The sequence below is a fragment of the Panthera pardus genome, unplaced genomic scaffold, assembly GCF_024362965.1.
Source record: "Panthera pardus isolate Hobbes unplaced genomic scaffold, ASM2436296v1 HiC_scaffold_24, whole genome shotgun sequence".
NCBI lineage: Eukaryota > Metazoa > Chordata > Mammalia > Carnivora > Felidae > Panthera > Panthera pardus.
In genome coordinates this window covers 63,309,295-63,327,237 of record NW_026526810.1, presented here as the reverse complement: position 1 = coordinate 63,327,237, position 17,943 = coordinate 63,309,295, and the positions used below count along the sequence as shown (strand labels likewise).

The following is a 17,943-nucleotide window of genomic DNA, read 5'->3' as shown; positions in this document are numbered from 1 at the left end:
TCCTGAATATTTGGGAATGAGCCTGATACATTTCTAGTTTAGTTTCATTGTGGTCCAAGATTATATTTAATATGATTTCAGTTTAAAAATGTGTTGAAATTTGCTTTATATCCTAGAATAAAATCTGTTGGATTAAGACCTGCCATGTTGAATGCCATAATAAGTTCTGAATTTTATTTTGTTTAAAATTTTTTTTTAACATTTATTTATTTTGTTGAGAAAGAGAGCGTGAGCAAGAGAGAGGCAGACACAGAGGGAGACATAGAATCAGAAACAGGCTCCAGGCTCTGAGCTCTCAGCACAGATACTGATGGGGGGCTTGAACCCACGAACAGTGAGATCACGACCTGAGCTAAAGTCGGTGGCTTAACCAGCTGAGCCACCTAGGCACCCTACTGAGTTCTAAATTTTAAATTTAAGAGTATACTTTTGAAAAATGAACTTAGTCTGATCAATGTAGCTACAGGATACATATAAACAACATACTGAGAAGTTGTAAATTTCCTCCAGTCATTTAGATATATTTTTTACATACAGGGTAAAACAGCAGTCTCTTGGATATTTCCTGAATTTCCTTCTGCTCAATTGTAAACTTAATAAAATATAATCACTCTAAGCAATTACCTTGTTTTTCCAATCTTATCTCTTACTATATTTCTGCACATGCACAGTTTTGATTCTTTGATGCCTTTGCACATTCTGTCTTCTCCTTTTCCCACTTTCTGGTGAATATTTCAATCAAGACTCAGCCATAACGTTTCTTCCTTCTTGAAACATTTCTAATGCTCCACCTTGTGTTCACTTCTGTTTGCTTACTCTAAGTACAGTTATGTTATAAAACATCTCAAGATTATTTAAATGTTATGTATATTATTCACAATTTTCTGCCTGCCTTGAAGTTAATGTTTGTCTTATTAATTTTTGTATTTCATCTCTTGGCACAATGACTCACTCTGGTAGACTTTCAATAATGGTTGATAAGAGAATGAGTAATTGAATACATTATTTTTTTTTACTGCAAAAAGCAGAATTGGAAATTTTGAAATAGGAGATAATATAGAGTTTTATATAATGTGATTATGTTAATAACAATAATTTAAAACATGACTGTGGTAGAAAGGAATTGATGAGAAATATACACAATAGGAAAAAGGTCAGAGAATATATAATATTTTGAAATGTATTTTCCACAATTTTCAACATGTATAAGCTTAAAAATTCTAGAACTTATATTATGCATGATATAGATTATATACTTACATTATATATATAATTTTACACATTATATAAATAACATATATATTATATAAATATATAATTTATATAATATATATATAATTTTAAAGACCTGTGAAGTACTGACTTGTATGCTGTTATTAAAATATATTTCAATAATTCCCTATTTTGGGATGTTTATCACATTTGTTTATTAATAGGGAGAAAAGAATATACAATCCATTTGCTTATTTATGCATAATGGTTTGGGGAAGATACAGAGAGAATAATAGCTATTTCCTACTCTGAATTGTGTGTTGGGGGGGGGAATATAGATAGGGGACAAAGATGGGAAGGAATCGTCTCTGTGTATAATTTTTTCACTATCTTGGCATCCTGGCCTGTTTTCTATTCCTCAGCACACCAGATCTTTTCTTTTCTTCTCTTTTCTTTTCTCTTTTCTTTACTCCTTTCCTTTCCTTTTTTTCTCTTTTCCTTCCTTCCTCCCTTCCTTCCTTCCTTCCTTCCTTCCTTCCTTCCTTCCTTCCTTCCTTCCTTCCAAGTGTATTTATTTTGAGCGAGACAGCATGAGTGGGGGAAGGGCAGAGAAAGAGGGAATAAGAGAGAATCCCAAGTAGGCTCCACACCATCAAAGTGGAGCCCTATGTGAGGCTTGAACCCTCGAACCATGAGACCTGAGCAGAAATCAAGAGTCAGATGCTTACTTAACCCACTGAGCCACACAGGTGTTCCCAGATCTTTCTTTTTGGTGGCTTCTTTCTAGAATGGCTTCTTTTAGACATTCAGAACTCACTCTTTTGAAACTGCCTCAGAAAGACCTTCCCTGACCACCACTCCATCTAAAATAGCAGTCTTTCTCTCCAACACACTGTTATATCTTCATTATAACATTCATTGCTATCTGATGTTTTCTTTTCTGCTTGTTTGTTTATTGTCTGTCTCCCTGCATTAGAATGTAAAATTCCAAAGAACAGAGTTGTTGTTGGTCTTATCCGTACTGCATTGCTGACACTTAAAATACTACCTGGCTCATGGTAGACAGTAAGTGATTTTTGAATTTGGTGCAGAATCTAAGGGAGTGTCAAAAAACTCAGCAATAGAGATAAATAGTTCAGTATCTTAATATAAAAAAATGCCCCATTATAGGTGGAAAAACAGTCTGAGAAAAGTGGTGTTATTTTCCAAAGCCATTGAACATTTATAGATTAGAGCCAGGATTATGTCCTTAGCTTTTGCTTTCTGCCTGGCAATCTTTTCACTATAATGGGCTATTTTCATGTATATGATTGTTTTTAATGTTTATTTTTGAGAGAGAGAGAGAGCGAACTAACGCGGGCACAAGCTCGTGTGCACATGAGCAGGAGAGGGGCAGAGAGGGGCACACAGAATCCAAAGCAGGTTCAGGCTCTGAACTGTCAGCACAAAGCCAAAGTAGGGCTCAAACTCAGGAACCATGAGATCAAGACCTGAGCTGGGGTGGGACACTTAACCAACCACTCAGGTGCCCTGAAAAATATCACCTTTTTAAGTCTTTTGTGGCACGACTCTAACCTATTCCAAGATGGGGCTGTTACTATACAATTATATATATAATTATCTTTACATTTATGTCTACTTTATTTTCCTGTCCTATATTTTGATCATTCTAAATTTCTCTTTATCTCTTTCTCTTTTTTCCTTTTTCTACTTTTCACACTGTGTTTTTGAGCTGCAAATAGATTAGGACAAATACATATCTGATTATGAATTATATTTAGTTTACAAAGAGTGTATTCATTTTTTCAATTGTAAAGTTACTCATAAACTATTTCCCTTTAAAGCAAAACAATAAAAACAGATATAAAAAAAGAAAATTAAGCTTCATTTAATTGCTCTGACCCTTAATTTTTTACTTTAATAATCTTCAATGGAAAAAAAAAGTTATTCATTTTTGTTTTTGCCGAGCAGAGTAAAAGTGAATAAACAACAAGTACTGAGATCATGATATATCTTTTCACATCCTATTTGGGAAGTCACTTTCCCTTGAGGAAATGGTCTATCTTAGACCAAACAGTTCTTTTCTCTAAGAAGAATTATGCCTTCAAAGTCTTCATGAGCATTAATATTCTCTCTGCTTATGTCTTCATCACAGCAATGTGTTAAATCTTACAAGCTCATTACTGACTTAGCCACATTGTTTGCTTTCAGGGTCAGATCATGGTGATGCTAGAGAATGAGTAAAGCACTTGCCTGGAGTGCAAAAACTAAGGAAGTAACCAAAAAACTTACCAACTTCGTAATAAAGAATGTTTTAATTAATATTTTTAAAAAATCAAAATTAATTATAAAAATCCATCATGAACAAAATAAATACCAAACTTTAAAGACAGTATCAATAATAATGTCATGCTGGGCCATACTAGAATCTCATGGAAAGGTAAAAATCTGTAATTTTTATGTCTTTATTAAAAAATGTGATTATTCTGTTCATAATTTCACATTAACTTTTATTTTCAAAATACTGCACTAAAATATTATTTATCTTGATTATTAAAGTTTTTGGTACCCTGGTAAATTTTATGCCTAAGGCAAATACCTCACTTTCCTCACCCTCTCATCCTGGCCTTGCTTGCTTTCTTGATGTGTATGTTATGTATGTGTGTATGTGTACATCATGTATATGTATACATATTAATCTTTCATTTACATTTTTTTTGAATTCTAAAATAGAAATTGATTTTTCTTGATCTTTACTTTTGACCTAATAAGTACGCTTCCAAATAGGGTTTATTATCTCATTCACTGATAGGATTTTGGTTTTAAAATTCAGAATTTACCCAGTGTGGCATTATGTGATTCATTTAAAAATATTTATCTCTTACAAAGCTCTGGTATTTCCCCATGCCTGATTTAGTTGACATTCTAATAGCTCCCTCTGGAAATATTCAGTAGAGTTGTGGTAGTCTCAAGTGTCCAAAGCACTTTCTCCATTGCATCACAAAGAGTTAAAGGAGGTTTCAAAAGCTGTGTTCCGTATGTGAGAACAAATATTTATGAACAGTAAGAATGGTCAGTTAATGTTTTTATCAGGAGAGGAAGGATGGGTACTCTGTGAGAATTACATAAAACCCTTGGAGACTCAAATTTCAGGGGCTGGGAGCAGTATTTGTATTTATAAGAAACAAGAAGGAAAGAACAACAGAGAAGGTATTACAGCTATTCTGCTCCATCTCCTGCCCTGGAATACAATGGAACAGAGGTCAGAGTTTCAGTAGGAATAGCAGAGGCAAAGGCCTAAATTCAGCAGAGTGGCATTTTCTACCGTCTCCTCTAATACATTTCCATATCTCTTGTAGCTTAGAATTTAATGATGGACAAAAACTTTCATTCTCTTGTCATAGTTAAGTGAAATTATCAGTGACTTTCAGCGAATTGACATTTGATGTTAAAACCAAGCAGCATATAAATGACTGATGTGTTTTATTTTCCTTATGAAGTACAGATGGAAGGAAGGAAGATACAGAAAGGCTAAAGTCTTCAGGGGAAAAACTTAACAGATTTTATGATTTTTCAGATTAGCGCAGATATCTTAACTTCCATACTCAACATATTTGAGAGTTTCTTCTATTGTCTGTGGTTCCATTATTCATCAACATAGGGTAACTGAGAGAAAGCTTGTAAAACTGAGAAAAGCTTGATCCACAAATGACTTACATGAAGGCTTTATTGCACTTCCACAATTTCTTCTATTAATCAGATTTTTGCAGCTGTCACCCAGGGTTTACCCTGCAGCCATTGACAAAGGATCTCGTGGCAATATGTCCATTCAGTAGAGCTACCTCGTAACATCTACAGATTTGCAGGGTTAGCTTTGGTTTAAACACACTGGAATAAGTTAATTATTATTATTATTATCTCCTTTGATCCTTATATCCCTGTCAGACAGAAGGAGTCAACACATTATTCTATATGATAGATGAAAATTCAGCCTTCTGAAAGCTGGGTGACTTTCCTAGGGTAATATATTTAGTGAAATGCTGAGCCAACACTTACTCATTCTAAAAAGGTATTAGAATCATATAAAAGGACTTCAAACCAAGGATATTTCTACATTATTTATTATTTCCTAAAAAGCTAGGTAATTTAGAAGTATTTTAATTTAACCATCTCATTTCATTGATGAGAGAATTTTCTGGCTGAAGACCAACACATTTGTTTAGTGCTTTATACGTCCATCATTAGCATCAGTATTAAATTTTTGATCATGTTCTTCAGCTTGATCCACATTTTTAAGGATATGTAGAACTTATTAATTTATACTTAAATAATTTATAAGCTTCAATCAATATGCTGACAGACATTACACTCAAATTTTTGGAAACTTTGTTAAATATATTCATTTCATTAGAATGGTATTAATGAAATGTACTTTTCAAAAAGGTAAAGCATCTCATTTTATCAAGTTCACTTATATGCAGTAAAAGAATATATGAGGGAATGGGAAGTAATTAATGAGTGGTTCAGATTTAGTAAACTGTAAGGATACCATTCAAGAGAAAATGGTTAGTACTGAAAAGTGACTTACACATTTTATTTTGTTGACCAACTGTTTAGAATGGAAGATGGTGGGAAGCATATGTATTGCTTGTTTTGTTTGAAAGGAAACAATATGGTTTTTGTTTCATATTTAATATTAATTTTTACACTTGATCTTAGCCAAAAGGCCAAGAAGTGATTAATTTTTTAAAAGTTTATTTTGAAAGAGAGAGTACACATGAATGGAGGAGGGGCAGAGAGAGAGAGAGAAAGGAGAGAGATAATCCCAAGCAGACCCTGTGCTGTCAGTGCAGAGCCTGACATGGTTTGTAAGATGATGGCCTGAGCTGAAATCGAGGGTCAGATGCATAACCGACTGAGCCACCCGGGCACCCCTTGTTTTTAGATATAATGGCAAGAGAGGCATGGGATATAGTGGAGTGGCAGTGAACAAGAGGACAAGCAGAGAGAGTGAAAAAATTTCAGAGAGAAGAGAACACGAATACATGATAGGGAGAAAGAAGAGAAAATGATACAGTGTTAGATTTATAGAAAGCCAGGTAAATAGGGAAAGAAAATTAGGAGAAAATGAGTTCAATAAATTAAAAGGGGAAAAGAAACCATAAACAAATTTACACAAATAAATTAGGAAAATGAAGACTTGGTGATGAGTGAAAGGGGAGAGAAGGAGAATAGAGGGAACATTAGGAAGGAAGCATGAGTAAATGTTTCAAAGAGATGGGGAAGTAAGGCCCTTTGGTCTCTACACCTGGCTCCAGGGGCTGGTCTATCACTGTTGGCGCTCCAGGCCTGCACAGTTGGTTTCCACCTTAAAAATGAGGGCAGCCCTTCTCCCTTGCCTTCCTACTTCTATAATATATCATCATTGCCACAGTGAGAAGAACGTATGAATTAGCTGAAATGGAAAGGAAAATTGGAGATAGAGTGGTAAGGATTTAGATTTTTGATCCTTTTCTGACTAATTGGCTAAAATAGGACATTTTTATTCTGAAGAGGGCTGTAATTTGTAGATTTTGTCCAGAAATTTATTTTACCTAGAAAAATGCTCATCTCATAGTCTCTGCATCTATGCCAGCCACCATTTCAGAATCACAGGTACAGAAGGCACATATACGAAAATAGGTTATGGGATAAAAATGAATCACATATGTCAAGTAGTGTGTAATACCATCTATTTAGGTAATAGTCGAAAAACAGAGGTGAAAGACAGGAAAGAGGTTGAGTAGAAGAGCCTATAACCCTTAATCACAAAGACCTTCAGAAATCCTCTGATGTCTTAGATATATCTTTAAACACACATCACGAAATAATACACTCTGAGTGAGTTTGTGGGATGCAAAAAATCTAAGGGTGGCTTTGACTTACATTCTTTGGTGTATTTTTATAGGAAAATTATGGAATGAATGTTGAGACAAATGGCTGCTGAAATGTTGAAAAGTTAAGAAGTGAGCAGAGAAGCTAATTTAGAGAGTCTACAAATTTCTTATTAAAATTATGTGTAGGTCCCACTTTCCATGTGTGTGTGTGTGGTGTTTGTGTATATGTATATCATGTATATATACTGATCAATATACCGAAGTATGACTTTCATAAATTCCACCTGTGGTTGCAAGTAATACATGGAAACCTGTATATTATCCACTCTATTCAGCTCTGGAGATACTTAAAACAGATATTTTTAATGTTTTCTAAAATATGTACCCTAACAATGCACTGTATAGACATACTATTTTGTTTTTTGTTTTGTTTTGGGTTTTTTTTTTTTGGCTTCTCTATTTCTCTCTTCTTTCTTTCCGTCACTCTTCTGTCTTTCCTTTATAACTAATGACTCATTACCATTTTTTTGGCACCCCATGTTCCACAGAACTTACTTAAAGCAACTATGCTATTTAGCATAAATAGCATAGGGGAGTACTGGCATATATTACATTATATTTTTCTGTAGATGAGCAATTTTCAATCTTAGATCATTTCATACCCATAACAAAACATTTTTTGAACATGTGCTTTAAGTATATGCAATTTATTTATACAGTACATATATGCCTTGATACTAATTTATATTATACATATTAAAAAGTAGCATTTGAAAAGAATAATATTAAAATACAATGACTAACTTAGAGAAAGAGAGAGGGGGAGAGAGGGAGAGAGAGAATCCCAAGCAGGTATCCCGCTGTCAGCATAGAGCCTGACACAGGGCTCCATCACAGTAACCATGAGATCAGGACCTGAGCCAAAATCAAGAGTCAAATGCTTAACCAACTAAACCACCCAGGTGCCCCAGGATGTCAGATTCTTAAAGTGGAGAACAGTTCTATAGAAGCACATGATTGAATGGGAATAAGAGTTGTGGTATAAGAACGGTATTTTTGTTTGTTAGTTTGCTTGCTTTAAATCTGGAGTTAATGAAAGGTTTGGAGTTTACCCAGGATACTGGAGAGGGCTGAGACCTGTTTTTAGCTAATGTGATATATATGTCAAATATTTTTAGTTGGACAGGAATGAGGGTCTAGATAGAAGAAACAGTAATAACAATGAACACTGCTTCTTGATGTACTGCAGACAGAGGAGATGGAAAATGACAACAGCACAGTGGTGAAAGAATTCATCCTTCTTGGTCTCACCCAGTCTCGAGATATTCAGCTCCTGGTCTTTGTCCTAGTTTTAATTTTCTATCTCATCATCCTTCCTGGAAATTTCCTCATCATCCTCACCATCAGATCAGACCCTGGTCTCACAGCCCCCCTCTACTTCTTTCTGGGCAACTTGGCTTTCCTGGATGCATCCTACTCCTTCATTGTGGCTCCCAGGATGCTGGTGGACTTCCTCTCTGAGAAGAAGGTAATCTCCTACAGGGGCTGCATCATTCAGCTCTTTTTCTTGCACTTCCTTGGAGGAGGGGAAGGGTTACTCCTTGTTGTGATGGCCTTTGACCGCTATATCGCCATCTGTCGGCCTTTACACTATTCCACAGTCATGAACCCTAGAGCCTGCTGTGCCTTGCTGTTGGCCCTGTGGCTTGGAGGCTTTGTCCACTCCATTATCCAGGTGGCCCTCATCCTCCACTTGCCCTTCTGTGGCCCAAACCAACTGGATAACTTCTTCTGTGATGTGCCACAGGTCATCAAACTGGCCTGCACAGACACCTTCGTGGTGGAGCTTCTAATGGTCTTCAACAGTGGCCTGATGACCCTCCTGTGCTTCCTGGGGCTTCTGGCCTCCTATGCAGTCATCCTCTGTCGTGTACATGGATCTTCCTCTGAGGGGAAGAGCAAGGCCATATCCACATGCACCACCCATATCATCGTTATATTTCTTATGTTTGGGCCTGGTATCTTTATCTACACTCGCCCCTTCAGAGCCTTCCCAGCTGACAAGGTGGTTTCTCTCTTTCACACAGTGATCTTTCCTTTGCTGAATCCTGTGATTTATACCCTTCGCAACCAGGAAGTAAAAGCTTCCATGAGGAGGCTGTTTAATCAGCACATAGCCTAATTAAAGGAAAAAGAAAAGAAAATCAAGACCAGAGAATTTCCTCTGAAGTTAACTTATCCATTTCCAAATACTGCATTTATTGAGCATTTTCATTTTTGTTGGTACTATTTTAGGCACTAGGAGAAAGAGTTATTAATGAAACAAGTCACTGTTCTCCTTAAGGTACAATCTAGTGGGAATAGACATTAAAGATAGAAACATGAACAGAATGGTTTCAGGAAGAGATACAGAAACTAAATAAAAAAGCAAAAGGATTGATAGATAATAGAAAGTGTGGGGTGAACATTATAAGTTCACTTTCCATCTTTAATCAAGGTGTTCTTCTGGATGTGACATTTTGGCTAATAACTAGATGAACTAAACAGTCAACTATGCAAACATCTGGAGGCAGAGCATTCTAGGCAGAGGGAACAGGTAGCACATAAACCTGAAGATTAGGTAATGAACTTGGTATATTTGAAGAATACAACAAAGTTCAAATTGAGGTATAATAAGTGAATGTGAAAATGATTAGAGTTGAAGGTAGTGTTCAACACACATGAGTCTATGAAGTGAATATAAAGAGGGTTTTTTTGGTAATTTTTTTGTAATTATAAGAAACCATTCTAAGGCTTTAAGCAGCAGAATGATTTCTCATATGCAGTTTTATAAATGTCTTAGGGCTGCAAACTCAAGATTCTGTGCGGATATCAAGAGTTGAAAAATTATCAAGAGGGATTATATTTTGAAAAAAATTAAACTGCCAACTTTTTTTTCTAAATTAGATGAAGGCAAAAACAATTTAAAGAATTCTTGAGTTGACACACAATATTAAATTAGTTTTATGTGTACAACATAGTGATTCAATACATCTGTATATTATGCCATCCTCAATACAAGTGTAGCTACTGTCACCACACAACACTATTACAAACCATTGACTATATTCCCTATCCTGTACTTATTATTCCCTTGACTCTTCATTCCATAGATGGAAACCTGTATCTCCCACTCCTTTTCACCCATTTTCTCCATCCTGCCACCGATCAGTTTGTTCTCTATATGTATAGGTCATTCTGTGTTTTGTTTCTTTGTTTATTCGTTTTAGTTTCCACATACAAGTGAAATCATATTGTATTTGTCCTTCTTTTTTAAGTTTTTATTTAAATTCCAGTTAACATGCAGTGTAATATACAATACAGTGATTCAACACTTCCATATAACACCCGGTACTCATCACAGCAAGTGCGCTCCTTAATCCCCATCATCTATTTAACCCATCCCTCTAACCCAACTTTCCTTTTGGTAGCCATCAGTTTGTTCTCTATAATTAAGAGTCTGTTTCTTGATTTACCTCTCTCTCATTCTTCCCCCCTTTACTTGCTTGTTTTGTTTATTCCACATGAGTGAAATCATATGGTATCTGTCTCTCTGGCTTATTTACCCAAAGAATACAAAAATACTATATCAGAGGGATACATGCACCTGATGTTTATAGAAGCGTGATCAACAATAGTTAAATTATGGAAAGAGACCAAATGTCCATTGGCTGATGAATGGATGAAGAAGATGTGGTGTGTGTGTGTGTGTGTGTGTGTGTGTGTGTGTGTGTGTGTGTGTGTATACATAACTATACATACACACCACACAATGCAATATTACTCAACCATAAAAAAGAATTAAATCTTGCAATTTACAATGACCTGGATGGACCTAGAGTGTATTATGCTAAGTGAAATAGGTCTGTTTCACTTAAAATACACTCTAGGTCCATTTATGTTGTCACAAATGGCAAGATCTTATCCTTCTTTATGGCTATATTATATACACACACACTATATATTATATACATAGTGTTACATATATATAACATATGTATATGTTACACATACATACATTATGCAATATATATGTGCATATTATATATGCATATTATATATGCACATATATATGCATATACATATATATATATATATATATATAATGTGTGTGTGTGTGTACCACATCTTCTTTATACATTCATCTATCGAAGGGCACTTCAGTTGCTTCCATATCTTGGCTATTGTACATAATGCTGCAATAAACATAGGGGTTCACGTATCTTTTCAAATTAGAGTTTTCACTTTCTTTGGTTAAATACCTAGTAGTCAAATTACTGGGTCATATGGTAATTCTATTTTTAATTTTTGAAGGACCTCTGTAGTGTTTTCCATAGTAGCTATATCAATTTGCATTCCTACCAACAGTGCATGAGGGTTCTTACTTCGATTTCCTTGGTGATTGGTGTGATATTAAGCATCTCTTCATGTGTCTGTCATCCATCTGTCTTCTTTAGAAAAATGTCTATTTAAGTCCTCTCCCATTTTTTAAATTTGATTATTTGGGGTGTTTTTGGTGTTGAGTTGAATAAGTTCTTTATGTATTTTGGATACTAATTCTTATCAGATATGTCATTTGCAAATACTTTCTTCCATTCAGTAAGTTGCTTTTTTGTTTTGCTGATGGTTTCCTTCACTGTGCTAAAACTTATTTGTTTATAATAGTTTAAATAGTTTATATTTGTTTCCCTGGCTTATGGAGACATAGCTGGAAAAACATTGCTACAGACAATGTGGAATAGATTACTGCCTATGTTCTCTCCTAGTAGTTTTATGGTTTCAAGTCTCATATGTAGATCTTTAATCCACTTGATTTTATTTTTGTTTATGGTGTAAAAAAAGTGGTCTAGTTTTTTTTTTTGCAAGTAGCAAATGCAAAATGCAAATATTGAAGAGACTTATCTTTTCTCCACTGTATACTCTTGGCCCCTTGTTGTCATAGATTAATTGATCATGTAAGTCCAGTTTTATTTATGAGCTCTGTATTCTGTTCTATTAATCTATTTGTCTCTTTTGTGGCACAACCATACTGTTTTGATAACCACTTTGTAGTATATTGTTTTGAAATCTGGGATTGTGATCCCTCCAGCTTTGTTCCTCTTTTTCAAGATTGCTTTGGCTATTTGGATTCTTAGGTAGTTTCATATAAATTTTAGTATTATTTGTTCTCATTCAATGAAAAATCATGTTGGTATTTTGATAGGGATTGCATGGCATTTGTAGATTGTATTGGATAGTATGGGCATGTTAACAACATTAATTCTTCCAATCCATAAGTATAGTATATCTTTCCATTTGTTTGTGTCATCTTCAAACTCTTTCATCAGTATTTTATAGTTTTCAGAGTATAGTTCTTTCCCCTCCTTGATTAAGTTTATTCCTAGGCATTTTATTCCTTTTGGTGAAAATGTAAATAGAATTATTTTCTTAATTTCTCTTTCTGTTACTTTGTTATTAGTGTATAGAAGCACAATGAATTTCTGTGTATTAATTTTTTATATTGCAGTTTTACTGAATTCATTTATTCTAGTACTTTTTTTGGTGGAGTCTTGAGGGCTTTCCATAGTGTATATAGTATGTATAGTATATGGTATCATGTCATCTGCCAATAGTGAAAGTTTAACTTCTTCCTTATAGATGCTTTTTTTTTCTCTGATTACTGTGGCTAGGACTTCCAGTACTACATTAAATAAAAGTGGTGATAATGTATATCCTTCTCTTGTCCCCGATTTTAGAGGAAAAGCTGTTTTTCACCATTGAGTATGATATTAGCTGTGGGTTTTTCATATATGGCCTTTATTATGTTGAGGTATCTTCCCTCTAAACTCATGATGCTGAGAGTTTTTATTGTGAATGGATGTTGAATTTTGTTAAATATTTTTTGTATCTATTGAGATGATCATATGATTTTAATCCTTCCTTTTATTGATGTTATCATGTTGAGTCATTTGTGAATATTGAACCATCATTTCATTACTGAAATAAATCCCACTTGACTGTGTTGAATGATACTTTTAATGTATTGTTGAATGTAGTTTGCTAATATTCTGTTGAGGGTTTTTGCAACTATGTTCAACAGAGATATTAGCTTGTAGTTTTCTTCTTTTGGTGTCTCTGTATAGTTTTGGTATCAGGGTAATGCTGGCCTTGCAGCATGTATTTAAAAGCTTTCCTTCCTATTTTTGGAACAGTTTGAGGAGAATGGGTACTAATTCTTTAAATATTTGGTAGAATTCACCTGTGTATCTATGTATATGTATATATACGTATATATGTGTGTGTATGTATATATATACATGTACACATACATATATATATTGATAGTTTTTTGATTACTGATTGAATTTTGTTACCATACCTGGCTAGTTCAGGTTTTCTATTTCTTCCTGAATCAGTTTTGGAAATTTATATGTATATAGAAATTTATCCATTTCTTCTAGGTTGTTCAATTTGTTGGCATATAATTTTTCATAGTATTCTCTTAAAATCCTTTGTTATCTGTAGTGTCAGTTCTTTTACATTTATGACTTGTGTCCTCTTTTTTTCTTAATGAGTCTAGCCAAAAGTTTATCAATTTGTTTATCTTTTCAAAGAACCGGCTCTTGGGTTCATATTTTCAATTGTTTTTTAGTCTTATGTCATTTACTTCTGCTCTGATCTGTATTATTTTCTTTCTTCTAGTGACTTTGGGCTTTTTTCTGGTTCCTTTAGGTGTAAGGTTAGATTGACTTTTTTTTCCTTGAGGTAGGCCTGTACTGCTATATATTTCCCTCTTAGAACATCTTTTGCTGTGTCCCAAAGATTTTGTACCATCGTGTTATCATTTTCACTTGTCTCGTGTATTTTTTAAATTTCTTTTTAAATTTTTTTGTTGACCCATTGGTCATTTAGTAGCATGTGGTTTAGTTTCTATGCATTTGTGTTTTTTCCAGTTTTTTTTTCTTGTTATGATTTCTACTTTCATACCATTGTGGTCAGAAAGGATGCATGGTATGATTTCCATCTTGTTGAATTTGTTGAGACTTGTTTTGCAGCCTAACATGTGATCTATTCTGGAGAATGTTTCATGTGCACTTGAAAGAATGTATACTCTTGTTTTGGGATGTTCTGTATATATCTGTTATGTCCATCTGGTTTAATGTGTCATTCAAAGGCACCATTTCTGTGCTGATTTTTTGCCTGGATTATTTATCCATTGATGTAAGGGGGTGAGGAATGTTAACGTTTCCTACTGTTATTGTAGTACCATCAATTTCTCTCATTATGCCCATTTACATTTGATTTATGTATTTAAGTGCTCCAATGTTGACTATGTAGATATTTGCAATTGTTATATCCTCTTGTTGGATTGATCCCTTTTATCATCACGTAATGCCCTTATTTGCCTCTTGTTCTAGTCTTTGTTTTAAAATATATTTTGTTAGATATAAGTATTGCTACCTTGGCTTTTTTTTTTTTTTCTTGCTTCCATATGTATGACAAATGTTTTTCTATCCCTTCACTTTCAGTCTGTATGTGTCTTTAGGTCTGAGGCAAGCCTCTTGTACGAAGAATATCAATGTCTTTTTTATTCATTCCACCACCCTATGTTTTTTGATTAGAGCATTTAGATCATTAACGTTAAATTATTGATATGTATGTAGTTATTGACATTTTGTTGTTTTCCACTTGTTTTTGTAGTTCTTTCTGTTTCTTTTTCTTTGTGATTGATGAGTTTCTGTAGTATTGTGTTTTGCTTTCTCTTTGTTTTGTATCTATTATAGTTTTTGGGTTTGTAGTTTCCATTAGGTTCATATATAATATCCTAAATATACAGTAGTCACTAAAGTTGATGGTTATTTAAGTTCAAACACATTCTAGAAATATCTCTTATTTTTACTCTCTCCTCCATGTTTTATGTGTAGACTGCCATATTTTACATCTTTTCATTCATAATTTTCTTATGGTTAATTATGGTCTTTTCCATTAAAAAATTTCCTTTTAACGCTTCTTATCAGGTCAGTTTAGTGGTGATGAACTCCTTTAACTTTTGTTTGAGAAACTCTTTAAGTCTCTTTCAATTCTGAATAATCTTGCTGGTTAGAGTATTATAGGTTGTAGGTTTTTTCCTTGAAGCACTAGGAATGTACCATGCCACTCCTTCTTGCCTGTACAGTTTCTACTGAAAAATAAGCTGAGAGCTTTATGGGGTTTCTTTTGTGCCTTTTTTCTCTCTTGTTGCTTTAAAATTTTTCTCTTTAGCCTTTGACATTTTAATTATTATTTTTTTTCAATATATGAAGTTTATTGTCAAATTGGTTTCCATACAACACCCAGTGCTCATCCCAAAAGGTGCCCTCCTCAATACCCATCACCCACCCTCCCCTCCCTCCCACCCCCCATCAACCCTCAGTTTGTTCTCAGTTTTTAAGAGTCTCTTATGCTTTGGCTCTCTCCCACTCTAACCTCTTTTTTTTTTTTTCCTTCCCCTCCCCCATGGGTTTCTGTTAAGTTTCTCAGGATCCACATAAGAGTGAAAACATATGGCCCTTTGTAGCAACGTGGATGGAACTGGAGAGTGTGATGCTAAGTGAAATAAGCCATACAGAGAAAGACAGATACATTTTAATTATTATTATGTAATGGTGGGGACCTCCTTGGATTTATCTTGTTTGGGACTTTCTGGGATTCCTAAACCTGGATGTCTATTTCCTTCCATAGGTTAGGGAAGTTTTCAGCTATTATTTCTTCAAATGTGTTTTCTGCTCCATTTTCTTTCTTTTTTCCTTTTGGGGCAGCTATAATGCAAATGTTCATTTCCTTGATATTTTCTAGGAGATCCTTATTTTTAAGCTGTCCTTATTTTTAAAAATTCTCTTCCACTGTTCACCTTGAGTGGTTTCTATTACCCTGTCTTTGAGATCACTGATCTGTACTCCTAAACCCAATAATCTATTGTTTATTCCCTCTAGTGTTATTTTCTATTTTAGTTATTATATTCTTCAACTGTGATTGGTTCCTTTCTATATTTGTCTTTTTGTTGAACATCTCAGAGTTCTTCCACTCTTTTCTGCAGTCTGGTGAGCATCTTTAAGATAATTACTTTAAATTCTTTTTAGGCATATTGTTTATATGCTTGTCATTTAGTTATTTTTCTGAGTTTTTTTTTTCTTTTGGAGCATACTTCTCTCTCTCTCCATTTTGCTTGACTTTCTATGTTTCTATGGATTAGGTAGAATTGCTAAATCTTTTACTCTTGAAGGAATGGTCTTATGTGTGATTGTAACCTGTGCAGATTGTGGGTGCTAGGTGACTTCTGCTGGCTGGCAGGAGCTGTGGCTGGCATGGGGGCTGTGGAGCACTCCATGCTGGGTCGGCCCTACTGGGATGTCCAGAATTGAAGTGGAATTGTGTTGGAGTTATCCTGAGACTCTCCAGGGAGTGGGTGCCCTGGGTGGATAGCTGAAGTGGAAGGAGGTGAAAACCAAGGAGTACCAGGACTTTCTATGCAGTGTGAGCCCTGGGAAGACAGTTAAAGCTAAAGTAGGCATGAGTTGGTGTTAACAGTACCTGGGCTCTCCATGCAGCAGGTGCCCTTTCAGAAAAACTAAAACTAAAGTGTCTGGGGGAGGGGGGAGGGGTCCTGGTGTTATAAGTACAGAGGACACCCTGGCAGGATGGCTGAAGCTGAGGTGAGTGCAAGCTAGGGAGTCCTAGGGCTCTATGTGCAGAAGGCACCCTGCCAGGATAGCTGAAGTTAAAGTGGTTGTAAGTTGGGGTGTTCTGCGGCTCTCCATGCAGACAGCACTATGGAAGGACAGTTGAAGCTGAAGTGGGTACAAGCCTAGAGACCCCAGGGCTCTGTCTGCAGAGGGTGCCCTGGCAGGACTACTAAGCTGAAGCAGACATGAGTTTCTATGGTCCCTTGGCTCTTCACATAGAAGATATCCTTCCAGGGTAGCTGATAATGAAGTGGTGCAAGCTGGGATGTTCTGGTGCTGTATGCACATAGGGCACCTTGGCAGGATAGCTGAAGGGAGTGTAAACTAAGGTGTTCCAGGACTCTCTGCACAAAGGTGCCCCAGGAGGGTGGCTGGAGCCAAGGTGGGGTGCAGGCTAGGGATCCTGCAGCACTCTGCACAGGAAGCATCCTGGCAGGACAGTTAAAGCTGCAATGGGTATGGGCCAGTTTATCCCCTTGGCTCTCCATTCAAAGTGTACCCTGACAGGACAGTTCAAGATGACACGGATAAGAGCCAGGGTGTCCCAGAGTCCCCAGTGCAGGGGGTGCCCTGGTGGAGTGGCTGGAACTGATGTAGGCACAGGCTGGGGGGTGGTCTTGGGTACTCCACATAGGGGGCACCTTGGTGGGGTTACTGGAGTCAAGGCTGGAATTATCAGCTGGGAAGTCCGGGAGCATTCTGCACTGAGGAAGCCCTAGCAAGCTGGCTGAAGCTGAAGTGGTGCAGGCATGGAGTATTCTAGGGTGCTTTGCCTCTGTGTCACCTTGGTGCAAACGCTGCAGCTATAGTGAGTGCTGACTAGGGGTGTCCCAGTGTGTCACAACATGTAGCCACCTTGGTGGCACAGTTACCAAGCACCGGGTCCCCCAGCCCATACCAGCCCTAAGGCAGCAGGTTGTTTAGGGCACCTAGACCCTGCTTCAGTTCAGGTTATTTAGGGGGAGTATAAACCATGGTTCTCACCAGCCCCTCTGACTTACAGAAAGTTCCAACAGTCTCCTCTGCTGCTTGGTAGAGTTCTAGGGCTGGGTCTTTTATATGCTAGTTGCTTTGAACTGTACTTCTATTTTGTGGCCCTGAGTGTAAAGGGCTGG

The 17,943-nt window shown here is 36.0% G+C and overlaps 1 protein-coding gene across 1 annotated transcript; it reads left to right on the top strand.

Moving 5' to 3' along the window:
• Positions 1 to 8,343: 8,343 nt before the first annotated feature.
• Positions 8,344 to 9,270, top strand: LOC109255661 (olfactory receptor 4N2). Its single transcript, XM_019430475.2, has one exon. The coding sequence runs from the start codon at positions 8,347 to 8,349 to the stop codon at positions 9,268 to 9,270; it is 924 nt and encodes a 307-aa protein (XP_019286020.1). The 5' UTR covers positions 8,344 to 8,346.
• The last annotated feature ends 8,673 nt before the right edge of the window (positions 9,271 to 17,943 follow it).

Bases quoted from the DNA above. Each gene is read 5' to 3' on its own strand.
- LOC109255661 (XM_019430475.2), top strand. From the start codon at position 8,347: ATGGAAAATGACAACAGCACAGTGGTGAAAGAATTCATCCTTCTTGGT.